The 13,745-nt window shown below is 40.8% G+C and overlaps 1 protein-coding gene across 2 annotated transcripts in view; it reads left to right on the top strand.

Annotated features, from left to right (window-relative positions):
- The window catches only part of TUBD1 (tubulin delta 1), a 28,231-nt gene extending 22,486 nt beyond the window's left edge, over positions 1 to 5,745 (top strand). For both annotated transcript variants that reach the window (XM_045773388.2, XM_045773387.2), the window contains exons 8-9: positions 1,850 to 2,033; positions 3,779 to 5,745. In XM_045773388.2, coding sequence (XP_045629344.1) covers positions 1,850 to 2,033; positions 3,779 to 3,881 — 287 coding nt within the window. In that variant the 3' untranslated portion in view covers positions 3,882 to 5,745. The remainder of the gene's footprint in view (positions 1 to 1,849; positions 2,034 to 3,778) is intronic.
- Positions 5,746 to 13,745: the final 8,000 nt, after the last annotated feature.

The following is a 13,745-nucleotide window of genomic DNA, read 5'->3' as shown; positions in this document are numbered from 1 at the left end:
ATGGTCTTCTCTGGCTGGTGACGTTTCAGATGTTCAGTCGACTTTTAAATTTTCTTTTTTTTTTTTTATTTTAGTTAACATATAGTGTAATACTAGTTTCAGGTGTAGGATTAGTTAACATATAGTGTAATACTAGTTTCAGGTGTAGGATTTAGTGATTCACCGGTGACACACAACACCCAGTGCTCATCATGGGTGCCCTCCTTAATCCCCATCACACATTTAACCCATCCTCCACCCACCTCCCTTCAGCAACTCAGGTTGTTCTCTGTAGTTAAGAGTCTGTTTTATGATTTGCCTCTCTCTCTTTTTTGCCCCCTATGTTTGCCCATTTTGTTTCTTAAATTCCACATATGAGTAAAAACAGTATTTGTCTTTCTCTCACTGACTTTTTTCATGTAGCATAATACACTGTAGCTCCAACCACATCATCGGAAATGACAAGATTTCATTCTGTTTTATGGCAGAGTAATATTCCATTGTATATGTATACCGCAGCTTCTTGGTTTTTTTTTTAAGATTTTATTTATTTCAGAGAGTTAAGAGCACAAGCTGGGGGAGGGGCACAGGAAGAGGGAAAGAAATCCTCAGGCACACTCTCCACTGAGCGGGGAGCCTGAAGCAGGGCTGTATACCACAACTTCTTTATCCATTCACAGTCGATGGACATTTGAGGTCTTTCCATAATTTGGCTATTATTGATAATGCTGCTATAAACATTAGGGTGCATGTGTCCCTTTGAATCAGTATTTTTGTATCCTTTGGGTAAATACCTAGTCGTGTAATTACTGGGTCAGAGGGTATCTGTATTTATACCTTTTTGAGGAACCTTCATACTGTTTTCCAGAGTGGCTGCACCAGTTTGCATTCCCACCAACACATCCTCGCCAACATCACCTGTTGCTTCCCATGTTAATTTTAGCCATTCTGACTGGTGTGAGGTGGCTTCTCATTGTGGTTTTGATTCGTATTTCCCTGATGATGAGTGGTGTTGAGCATCTTTTCATGTGTCTGTTGGCCATCTGGATGTCTTCTTTGGAAAAATGTCTATTCATGTCTTCTGCGCATTTCTTAACTGGATTATTTGTTTTTTGGGTGTTGAGTTTGATTAGTTCTTTATAGATTTTGGATATTAACCCTTTATCAGATATGTCATTTGCAAATATCTTCTTCCATTCTGAAGGTTGCCTTTCAGTTTGGTTGATTGTTTTCTTCGCTATCCAGACATTTTATCTTGATAAAATCCCAATAGTTCATTTTTGCTTTTGTGTCCCTTGCCTCCAGAGACATATCTAGTAAGAAGTTGCTATGGCCAAGGTCAAAGAGGTTGTTGCCTGTGTTCTCCTCTAGGATTTTGATGGTTTCCTGTCTCACATTTAGGTCTTTCATCCATTAAGTTTTCTTCTTAATACTTTTCTGAATGGTGTGAATTATTTTTTTTTACAATGAATGTGAATCATCTATCCAAAAGCAATATAAAGCTAGTTTTAAAGATATTTATTTATTTATTTATTTATTTATTTATTTATTTATTTATTTTTGAGAGAGAGAGAGACAGAGACCATGAGCAAAAGAGAGAGCATGAGCAGGGGGAGGGGCAGAGGGAGATGCAGACTCCCCACTGAGCAGGGAGCCTGATGCAGGACTTGATCTCAGGACCCTGGGATCATGACCTGAGATGAAGGCAGACGCTTAATGAACTGAGCCACCCAGGCACCCATAAGGCTAGTTTTAAAAGGCAAACCAAAAGGAGACTTCTGGTGAAATGAATAAGAAAATATGTTTATTAATTTGTTTTCAAAATTAATGATTTATGATGTAAACAATGGCTTGTGTTGTTTTACTCTAGGAGGATTTAAAGATCCAGCTCTCTATACTTCTTGGTTAGAGCCTATTCATGCTTTCAATGTGTGGAAAACCCAGCGAGCCTTTAGCAAATATGAGAAGTCTGCAGCGTTGGTCAGCAATAGCCAGTTCTTACTAAAACCACTTGATACGATTGTGGGCAAAGCCTGGAACATGTTTGCTTCAAAGTAAGTAAAAAATAAATCTACAAACCTTTCTAACCTTAGGCAGATAATAGCTTAAAACACAAGGCAGGATCTGGAATGTTTTAGTCTGTTTGGTTTGCTGTAACAAAAATAGCCCAGACTGAGTATCTTATCAACAACAAAATGTATTTCTCAAGCGTTCTGGAGACTAGGAAGTCCACGGTGAAGGTGCTGGCAGGTTCGATGTCAGATGAAGACCGACTTCCTGGCTTCCAGGTGGTTTCTTTTCCTTGTGTCCTCAAATGGCCAAAGGGGCAAAGAACCTTTCATGGGCCCCTTTTAAAAGGTCACTAATCCCATTCATGAGGGCTCCACCCTTGTGACCAAATCACCTTCCAAAGGCCTCGTCTCCTAATACCATCACCTTGGGGGTCAGGCTTCCAGTGTACAAATTTCAGGGGAACACAAACATTCAACCTACAGCGTGGAATAAGCATGGCTACCCCTTTGTAGGTGTGAAACTGGGTCATGTTATTTCAGGCATCATTTTCTTAAATGCACGGTGGGTCTACACTGAGGATATGAGGTGAGGATTAAATGCGATAATCATGTAAAAGTACCCACTATGCTGCTGTTGTTGACTAGAGGAGTCCTTTCTAAAAGATATGCAGTTAAAGTAGAAATTTCATTATAAGGCTGGGACAATAAAAACAGTTTTACAAAATAAGATCCTTGGAAGAATGGAAGAGATCCTGATCTTGTTCAGCAAGAAATATTACAAGTTCAACTCCATCTGCTAAGAAATGTGTTACCAGATTTCCTGACCTCGGCCACAATTACTGAATGTCAAAGCAAAATTCCCATATCAATGGGCAAGGCCTCTACTGTGATTAGCCAGGATCTTCAAGGATCCCCCATCCTGCACATGGCCGTTCTGTAAGCCCCCACTCCTGGGACTGTGAACTCTGGCCTTTCCTGGTATTGTTCTCTTCTCACTCCCATTAAATGGCAAGCAGCCCTTATTACCTCAGTTTAATCCATGTCTACCCTTGACATTCTTTTTAACATGATTTCTCCTGCCTCGGAACATTTTGGGGGTACAGGGTATTCAAAGGACCCCCTGGCATAACTGCAAATTAAATGTTGTCTGAAAAATACTTGGGGGGCACCTGGGTGGCTCAGTCGTTAAAGCATCTGCCTTTGGCTCAGGGTGTGATCCCGGAGTCCTGGGATCAAGCCCCACATCAGGCTCCTCTGCTGGGAGCCTGCTTCTTCCTCTCCCACTCCCCCTGCTTGTGTTCCCTCTCTCACTGGCTGTCTCTCTCTGTCAAATAAATAAATAAAATCTTTAATAAATACATACATACATACATACATAAAGATCAGTTTTTAAAAAAAGAAAAAAAATGAAAAATACTTGGGAGACTTCACTTCATTCCTAGAACTGGAGTTTCTGCAGTTTCAAGGCTTAGGTAAAAATTCTTTTTAGAGTTGATATTGAACCCAGTCATCTCTGTAGGTTGTTGAATATTTGGATACAAATCTGAACATGGTCCTTTTCCCTGTGCTTCTTATCGTCACTCTCTTGGACACTAAAAAGACAGGGAGCTTGACATAAACTTTCACAGTTTGCTAATCTCTGGAATAAACATTGAAGCAAATCTAAGACATTTAAGAGATTCTGCCATCTTCAAATATTCATGAGCTAGGGAAGTTCTATTTGTTGTTTGATTTTAAGAGTTCGTTTGCCTGAGATTTTTTCTGTTTCTTTCTGTTTCTTTCACCAGAGCCTACATTCATCAATACACAAAGTTTGGAATTGAAGAAGAGGACTTCTTGGACAGTTTCGCATTGTTAGAACAGGTTGTTGCCAGTTACTGCAACCTCTGATCTCGAACAAAGGAGAAAAAGTACCTTAAGTTATTTTGGGGCTAAAATATTTTCAATAGTACTTTCTCTGTAAGGTTTTCAGATCTCTACCTGTCAAAGTAACAAAGTCAAATGCTGTTTCCTTTGGCATACTATGACCACAGAAAAGGAGGAAAACCTTTTAAATGGAGAACATCATGTTTTCAATGAAAACGTCTACTTGGTATTTTCAGTTGTAAGAAAGAAACTGGTGCTTCTATAAAGAAATTTGGAAACACTTTGCTGAGATGTTGGAATTCTGGAAGTATCCAGAAAAGGGAATATTCTGTTTGTCCCCATGTTTCTAAGTCTTCCCTTCTTCTTCTTCTTTTAAGATTTTATTTATTTGAGAGAGAGCGCACGCACCCACAAGCAGGGGGAGGGGCAGAGGGAGAAGCAGACATTCTGCTGAGCGGGGAGCCTGATGTGGGGCTCAATCCCGGGACTCCAGGATCATAACCTGAGCCAAAGGCAGACACTTAACAGACTGAGCCACCCAGGTGCTCCTCTAAGTCTTCCCTTCTTTATTCCAAAAGGATTCACTAAATACCTGCTAAGCTTTCACCGCACAATTTGAAGCTAAGAAATTACAGTTTGGCAGTTAATTGAAGTGGATACTTGTAACCACAAGAGGGCGCTATTGTCAAATGCTAGATTATGAACATCTGTTTTTTTGAAGATTTTCTTGTATAACAGATTTTCCACTTTAAGCAGCTGTTTAAAAATAAATATCAGATTTTGTTAATAAATGCATATTATGCTTAAGTATAAAAGTAAGTAAGTAAATGCTTTTAAATTTTCTAGGCATCAGAAAATTGGGTTTTTCTTTTAGATCTTGAAATGTAAGAGCAGAAACTAACATTCAACTAGTGCTTTCAGATTACTTACAGGTATTTAACTAGCATGGAAGATGTTATGCTTGTCAGTAAAAGGTGTAAGAGCTTTCACTAAAATTTCACAAAGTTGAGAAAATTATCACCAAGGAAATACTGACCTTCGTGAAATTAACACATACAGATGTGGGTTTCACTCAGAAGAACAAAACATACTTGGAAATTGGCAATTGAGTTTGAGGGTAATTGTGTATTTCAATAAAACACGTCATATGCAGTGTGTTAACAAATGTCAAATGGGAAACAAATAGGAACATTTGCCCCTTCTGCCAAATCTACCAGTGATGATTTATTTTTATGTGGAAAAATGACAGTTCACAGCTTCACTGGTTTCTTCCTTTTCTTTCCATATGGAAATGATTACTTTTTTGCTGTTTTTCTTATCAACTGTTGCTATGATTTAAAATACTGAGCCATATCTTATTTCTAAGGAATGTAAAAAGTGGTCTGTTCAGCCACTAAAAGGCACACCCCTGTGCTGCATTTTGTTAACCCAAGTATAGTTGAAAAATAATCAGATAATGATTTTTTACAAAATAAAGTTAAAAGTAATGGTTTTACACTGAAGACATCCAAAGACTGAAACAATTTCCCAAACTGAACCAGCATTAATGAAGATCTGGAGCTCATCAAGGGTTAAGCTGATTCTAAGGAACTTGCTAGAAGTGAAGCTTAAAGAAAGTCAGAAAGTATAAATCACTTTATATTTTTTATATTTAAGAAAAGAATTCATGAGGTACCAGTGGGGACCGGTTTATTTCTAATGTGGCAACTCATGGAATCAATGGCAGGTGAATATTTGAAGAAAGCCCCAGTCAAACACAGCTCTGGGTCCATTCACTTATATAAGTAGAGCCTTTTTTTATGATCCACAACTGCATTATTTGATGTTTGTGAATACCTTAATATTTGCAGACTTGTTCTAAACATTTACATGGAATTTTTTTTTTTTTGGCCTATTTGGATAACATAAAATTTTTGCTATTACAGTTGTGATTTAACACAAAGAAGGTGATGCCAAAGCTTCAACATAGGGGGTGTCATTGGAAATGTACCTTGTGTAGAGAAAATGGCCAATCAGCCAGGACGAAATGAAGACCATAACTTCCTGGGCATACAGATCCAGAAGCTTTGAACTTGTAATATCTTAGATTACTGGGTAACTAGAGTACTGTGTTGTCACTCACATTTCTCCCACAGAGCGGTTCGCACCCCCTGTAGGCATAAAGAAGTGTAAATTCAAACTGCTTCTTCTTTTCAGGTCTTTTCACTCTCCTTCATTTGTGCTTTTGTCAAGAGTTCTTTAAGCTGTAGAACCCGTTTCTTCCCATTCATTCCCTCTTGCTTCTAGCTTTGCTCCTGCCAACATGATCCAGTCAATCTGCAGCATCTTTCTCCTTTAATTAATCTGTCACTTAGACCTTAGCTAACATATCCACAGTTCACTGTTCTCAGGTCATTCATTCATTCAACCAATACCTAGTCAGTACCAGGCATTGACTTGGATGTTAAGGATGTTAAGGTTAATACCATCTGGTCTAAATGAAGAAGCTTACAGTGTAGCTAAGTTTCTTTGAATGTCTTGATGCTCCAATCCTAGCTTCCTAATTATTGTTTATTATCTTCCCCATGTCCATGTTCCACTTTTTTACAAGAAAGATGTACAAGGAACAACGAGCTGGGAGCTCTAGTCTGGGCTTTAAATTGGTTTGAAACGCCTCCTCCCTGGCTCTGGAGACTATTCTGCAGGGTACATACCAATGATTCTTCTGACCGCCATGTTTATCACACTTGAATTCCTGTCCAAAATTTTGTTTTAAAACATGCTCCATATGTTCCTATCACAGTATTCTCTCCGCATGAGTCCAAGGTTTGGCAGTCAAGCCTTTTCTTGTTCTTCAACGTACCTACCAAATATGGCTTTACTCACTAACTTGTCATTTTTGGCAAATAATCAGTTATTTAAGAGATGTCTGCTCATCATTATCAATCACATTGTTTCCTATGGGTTTTAGGGATGTGAGCTAAAAAAAATTTGGCTTTACATATTTAAATAACTTCATACTCCTATATTCTAAAATGTCTCAGATGATGCAATGTCAGCCTTATTAATAAATGGAATCCCATTTCCGCTAGCCAGAATGCTTGCACAAGAAATTAAGATAAACAATGTAAATATTTCCAGTTTCTGGGCAACACAGTGTGGGGTCAGTGTTGTAGAAGATATGGCATTTAAGGGAGAAGAGGGAAAAGATAGAGGATCCCAATCATTTAGATCCCAGGGAGCTAGTGACACAGGAAGAGATGAAAAGGAAGGTTGGTGATGCCCCCCCCAATCCCCAAGAACTGCTTACAAGCAAAGAATAGCTTAGAAGCATTTTCAGAAAAAGACTGGATGGTTTCTGAATTTATGGACTTTACCTAAAGTAATGAAAAATCTTAGCTTAAAAGAATAGCTTAAAAAGAAACAGTAAGCTAAATAAGGTGTCACTTAGCAAATAATCCTCTTACCTGAATTTATCTCCTTTGCTAATGATGGAGCCATTAAGATGAATACTTTCATGGCTTGTGTAATTATTTACATGGGAAGTACACAAAAATTCAAAGATTACCTGTGCTGTCCACACGCAGCTAGTGCTGTAAGGATAAAATACACATTGGATTTTGCAGACAGTATGAATAAAAGAATGTACAATATAAATATTTTTAATTGTTGATATTGTGGACATACTGAGTTAAATTATTCAAATTGGTATACTTGTTTCTTTTTACATTTTAAAATGTAGCTACCAAAGTTTTTAAGTTAGATATATGGCTGGAATTATATTTCTATTGGACAGGGCTATTCTAGACAATTCAGGAGCAAAGGCCTGGGAACTACAGAAAAGGGAGTTGAACAAAGCTTGTCCTATTAGGTGAGAGGTCATGGGAACATGATAGTAAGAAACATGACATAAGGCAAAAGATGGGAGTTTCCTTTTTGGAAAAAAAAAAAAAAGACTTTGCTTAAGTTCGGCTCACGGGAACGGTATGAAAAAGGCAGGATGTGAGCTTAACTCAACAAACATCCATTAACCACCTGCAAGGAAAGACAGCGCTAGGAGAGGCGATTTTAAAAAAATGAGTTAAACCAGGCCTCTGTCCTTAAGGAGTTTACCATTTGATATATTCTTTGCTGCAAAGCATATGCCTGGCTCATGGTAGAGAGTATAGATTAATACAGATGTCTAAAAAACTGTGGAAGAGACGAAAATCTGCAAAACTAAAGGCACAACGTAAAGCCCATTAAAGCTCACTTATCAACAGATCTCATAGCAGATAAAACTGAGGACCTGGAAATACAAACGTAATACAAAATATTTGGTCTTAGGGTGCCTGGGTGGCTCAGTTGGTTAAGCATCTGCCTTCAGCTCAGGTCATGATCCCAGAGTCCTGGAATTGAGCCCCACATGGGGAATCCCTGCTCAGTGGGGAGCCTGCTTGTCCCACTGCCTGTGCCCCCACCCCCATGCACTCGCGCACTCTCTCGCTTGCTCAGGCTCCTCTCTCTCTTGCTCTCAAATAAAATCTTTAAAAGTTTTTTTTGTTTGTTTTTGGTCTCTGAGCCATCTTACACAATTAAGAGCCATTTAAGACAATATAAAATTAATATATTGAGAATGAAGAAGTACCTTTGTTTGTAAATCCTTGCCTAAAATCTAAAGCCCTAGTCCTGGAATTCCAAGCCTTCTAAAGTTCAACACTCAGACTGTTCCCTTTACATATGCTGCAGTAGCCAAGACAAACAGAAATGGCTGTTAAATGTTACGAAAAACACACGGATTTGTCTATGTGTGGTTATGTTTAATTTTCTTCAGTAAGGACAGGGACGGAACAGTCTATCACTGACCTGAAGATTCAAATAAGAGACGTGACCCAGTGATCCTGGCTGCCCCTGCCCCCACTGCCAGGCCCCCAAGATCAAGAAGAATGGGAAGCTCAGAGCATTTTTGAGCAGTCCTGAAAGGATATGCACTAAATTTCATAGTAATTTCTTTGGGGGAGTATCTTTCTCAGATTTCCTTTTTATGCTGTGCATTTCTTTAGCTTGCATTTTTTTTTTAAAGCCAACTTTTTGCCTAACGTGGGGCTCAAACTCACGACCCGAGATCAAGAGTCGCATGTTCTTCCAACTGAGCCAGCCAGGTACCCGGCATATTTTTATTTTAAAGCTTGAAAAACCCAATGTAAAGATAAAATAACTCAAATTATTTTTAAAAGGGTATTAACACCTGAAAACAGTTTGAAGAATGAAGGAATAAGTCAAATGAATCAGAAGGCAGTAACAAGGGGTGGAAGTAGTAAGCAGCATCATTGTTCTGCAAACTATCGTCACATAAGTAGGTGTAGAAATTATAGGATGCTGGGGCGCCTGGGTGGCACAGCGGTTAAGCGTCTGCCTATGGCTCAGGGCGTGATCCCGGCGTTATGGGATCGAGCCCCACATCAGGCTACTCCACTATGAGCCTGCTTCTTCCTCTCCCACTCCCCCTGCTTGTGTTCCCTCTTTCGCTGGCTGTCTCTCTCTCTGTTGAATAAATAAATAAAAAATCTTAAAAAAAAAAAAAAAGAAAAGAAATTGTAGGATGCTCCATGTACATTCAGGGAACAAACAGGAGGAAGGGGGAAATTAAAAACTAACTTTGGGGTCCTTTCAACATGACCTTCTAAGGAACACACTGCCCTATTGCAGGGAAGACTAGTAAATAGTTCTCACACACACACACACAGTCTGGGAGCAGCCTAAAAAGTGTACTAAAAAGTAGGAAAGCTTTTGTATCTGAAAGAACGTTTTAAGATTTTTTTTATCTTTATGTAATCTCTACACCCAAGTGGGCTCGAGCCCACAACCCCAAGATCAAGAGTCACATGCTCCACCTACTGAGCCAGCCAGCCAGGCACCCCTTATGTAGTTTCTTGAGACACTTTTTGTCTTTATTTTTAAGATTTTATTAGAGAGAGAGAGAGTGCACAAGCACAAGCAAGGGGAGAGGCAAAGGGAGAGGGAGAACAGGGAGCCCAATGCAAGGCTCGATCCCAGGACCCCAAGATCATGACCCGAGCCGAAGGCAGACGCTTAACCGACTGAGGCACCCAGGCACCCCAAGATATTTTTTGTCTCTAAAAGTAATCTCTGCACCCAACATGGGGCTCAAAATCACGACCCCAAGATCAAGAGTAAGATGCTCTATCAACTGAGCCAGCCAGACGCCCCTATATGAAAGAACTTTTTATTTCCTCCTTGCAGAGACCAGGGATGTCTTTTATGCTCCAATGGATTCTTTATGTTTGAAGAAGGAAATGTAGAGCATCTGAAAATTTCTTTGATCTCTATGTTTTTCTTTTCTTTTTTTTAAAGATTTTATTTATTTATTTGACAGAGAGACAGCCAGCGAGAGAGGGAACACAAGCAGGGGGAGTGGGAGAAGAGGAAGCAGGCTTCCAGCGGAAGAGCCTGATGTGGGGCTTGATCCCAGATGGCCGGGATCACGCCATGAGCCGAAGGCAGACGCTTAACGACTGCGCTACCGAGGCGCCCCGATCTCTATGTTTTTCTAAAAGCACTATTTTCAGCTTCCTTTCTCTTCTGAAATTGTGCAAAGCACTCCCACATACATGCTTTTACTAGATAGGCATCTCATGATGTCTGATTCCATCAGAAAGCCAGGAACAGTGACACCCCAGTTCTCCCAGGCTTCAAAAACTGTGCACCCTCCTGAGAGTAGAATACTAAAGTTTCGTACCTCTCTTCTCCACCAAAGGATCATACGCAAGTAAATCTTTCCTTCTGAACTCTGCTGCTCCTGGTGAGTGGTATAATTGTGGTCATATGTCATCGATTCTGAACTCCTAGCCAGCCAACTTCAATAAGCATAACTCATTTATTGAAACATGTAAACAACCCCAGCACCAAAGCAGCCAAATGGAAAGCCGCCTTGACCACTTGCTCTAGGAGGTGTAATAAAGCCATGGTTCTGCCTTTTGGCTTGGCAAAGGCAGTTGGGAGGATGCCCTCATACTTACTTGGGAATACTTAGGACATCTGCGTTCTAGGTGCCGGCCACTGCTGTCTAGGCTAGCACTGCTGGAATCTTGGACTCCAGTAGAAATATACAGGAAATCACATTGCCAAGCTTTTCTCCTTATAAAGACAATCTATCCAGGAATTACCATCCTCCCAGTTCTCATAGGGAGGAGCCATTCATTAAGCAAGCAGGATACAACTGGGGTGAGGAATTTTAAAGCAGCTTCCTGTGGTCCCAAGGTCTGGTTACAGTGCCATCTTTTTAAGAACAGCGCTACATAACAAGTTAAGGCTTAGATGATCACTTATGGGAAAGTACAAAGGACATACTACTCTAAAGAATTCTCTGAGAAAGTCCAGTTTATTCTCTGACAGAAGTCACAGAGTGGTCTAAAGGATATCACATCCACAAGTCCTCTGCTCCACCTCCTTTACTCCAGCCTTGCCTAGTCCCCTGGTACCTTGCCTCAGGTAGCCTCACCTGTCCACCTTTGCATCTCCACGGCTGCTTCACTTGGACGACTGCGACAGTCACTCAGCAGACATTGTGAGCTTACCGAGTGCCAGGCCCCGGGCAAACAATGGAGAGCACAAGTGCCTGCCCTCACAGGGCTTATGTTCTAGTGAAGGCAACAACAAAAACAAGAAAACAGAGAAACTACTTGTGAGTTATGCAAGTGTTTTAAAGGATACAAACTGGGGCTAAGGCAAATAACAGAGGTGGGTGGACTGACTTTAGGTGGCTCCTGGGTCTTGTCTCTTTTTCTCCCCACCCCACAGAGCTCTCCTCTTTGTGCTTCCTGCTGTCTCATGGGGTTTTCTCTGGTTGGACTTCCCTCTCCCCATCCTAGCTGGCAATTCAAATGCCATATCCTCATGAAACCTTCCTGATCCTTCCTAGTCAGCCATTCTGATCCCCTCCTCAATTCTTAGCCATAGACTTCAACTTGCATTGTAGTTATCTGCATAGATACATAATACCCCTAAGAAGACTCTACACTTCTAGAGGGAGATTATTGTCACTAGCATTGTCTCTCCCCCACGGTACCTTAAACCTACAGAAATTTAAAAAGCAAATTTAAAAATGCTCCCCCCCCCCCATGTGGCTAATGCCACTTTTGGCTCTATTTCATAGGGTTGTTGTGAAGATCAAATAAAATTTAACATGTGAAAGTGCTTTCAAAGAGAAAAAAAGGTCTGTACAAATAGAAATTGCTTTGTAATCATAATTACAGCAAACAGCACTCTGGGAACCTGCCCACACAGGATGGCTAAGAATGGAGCTGGCTCTTCCAACCTTGTGATATAGGCAAGCACAAAGACTGCTCGTCTATTTAAATAGCAAAACTTTAAAGGCTGTGGGCTTGATTTTCATTGTCTCTTTCTCCATCACCTACTTGTGATCACAAGATGAAGTAAGTATGTAGACAACAAACAAGCTTGGACTTTTGTACTGGACTTTTCTGGAGAACTGAATGTTTAAAAGCCAGAAAGCCTAGGTTTGAATCCTTTTTCTGCATCCTTGCTTCCTACACCCAACTACTAAACTCTAGCTTCATTTTCTCATGGGGTTGTTGTAAGGATTTCAATATTCAACATACAAAACAGCACTGAAAACAGTGCCTGGTACAAAGTGAGCAAACAATCATTATCACGGTTACAGTAATCTACTGTACTTCCTGGTAAAGGGCACATCAGAGGAGGTTCCTGGGAGCTAATCTCGACTGCTGGTGTTACGTGGTTGTGCACAAAGGATATACCACAGAAGGGAAGTGGAAAGGGGCTGATATCATGGTCAGAATGGAGCAGAGGTGTCTGAAGAGCCTCAAGAGCGTGGCCACTGTGAGGTCAAGCAGATAAAGTCTGGCTGCTGTAGGAGGTTTAGGCCGGTCACTCAAGTGAAAAGGACCTCTCAAGAGGCTGGGAGGTACATTAAAAAAATAAAAGGCAGAGAAAGGCATCCTCTCATTTTTAGCTTTCGTGTTTTTTTTTTTTTTTTTTTTTTGTTTTTTTAACTAATGTAAAGAGGTTGAGAACAACACAGTTCTTGGGGTTGACTGGGGCACCAGGGTTCTGTACTACAGCTAAGAGAAGTGAACTTGAGCTCTTTGTTTCCAACACATGGTGGCCAAAGAGAGACCAGAGTCATCTGAACAGTCATTTCCCACCTTCAGGGAAAGGCAGAAGCATCTCTCTTCAAATCTCAAACTGCCTTACTCCACGGAAATATTTTTTTTTCCCATCGGAAACAGGCTGGGACACAATTGAGCAATGGTGTCGGGTTGGGTCAGTCAAAAGCATCTGAAGGAAAAAGCTGCTCATGCTCTAACCCCCTAAAGGGGATACACAGCAACAAAGGGAAATGGCACATTTAGGATGAGGTGGGGGGAGAGAAATGTGGCCTACAAAGGCTTCCTTCCGAGAACGAGGCCTCTCCCAAGGGATTTAGGTGGAAGGCCATCAAATCAAGTTGCACATACTCACCCCCTGGAAACTCTCAAAAGAAGGCAGTGCCTGTTGGCTGAGATAGATAGCCTGGGGTCCCTTAGTCCAAGATGCCCAGAATAAGCCAGAGCCTTCCCCTCAAGAATTCAGGAATGTGGTTTCCAATGCAAATCAAGACGACATTGTAGAAATACTGCTGGAGTGTGTCCAAGCCCTCCCTCTGTCCTTTGAGTCATTTGGAAATAGTTAACAAACGGGTTGAACACCTGGGCTGATCACCCCTGAAGGGGATTTCCAGACTCTATCCTGTAAAACCATCTCCTCCCCTCCCAAAGCAACTCTGTTCCTCCCTCTCTGAAGTGTGCCCTAAAGATTCCAAATTTTCTGATCCTAGGCTTCCTAAGTTAGAACAGCAACTGCTGCTGACACAAAGAAACAAGGAGC

Source organism: Ursus americanus, chromosome 23 (genome assembly GCF_024610735.1).
Source record: "Ursus americanus isolate L20-20 chromosome 23, mUrsAme1.1.p, whole genome shotgun sequence".
NCBI lineage: Eukaryota > Metazoa > Chordata > Mammalia > Carnivora > Ursidae > Ursus > Ursus americanus.
This window is presented reverse-complemented; position numbering and strand designations above follow the sequence as displayed.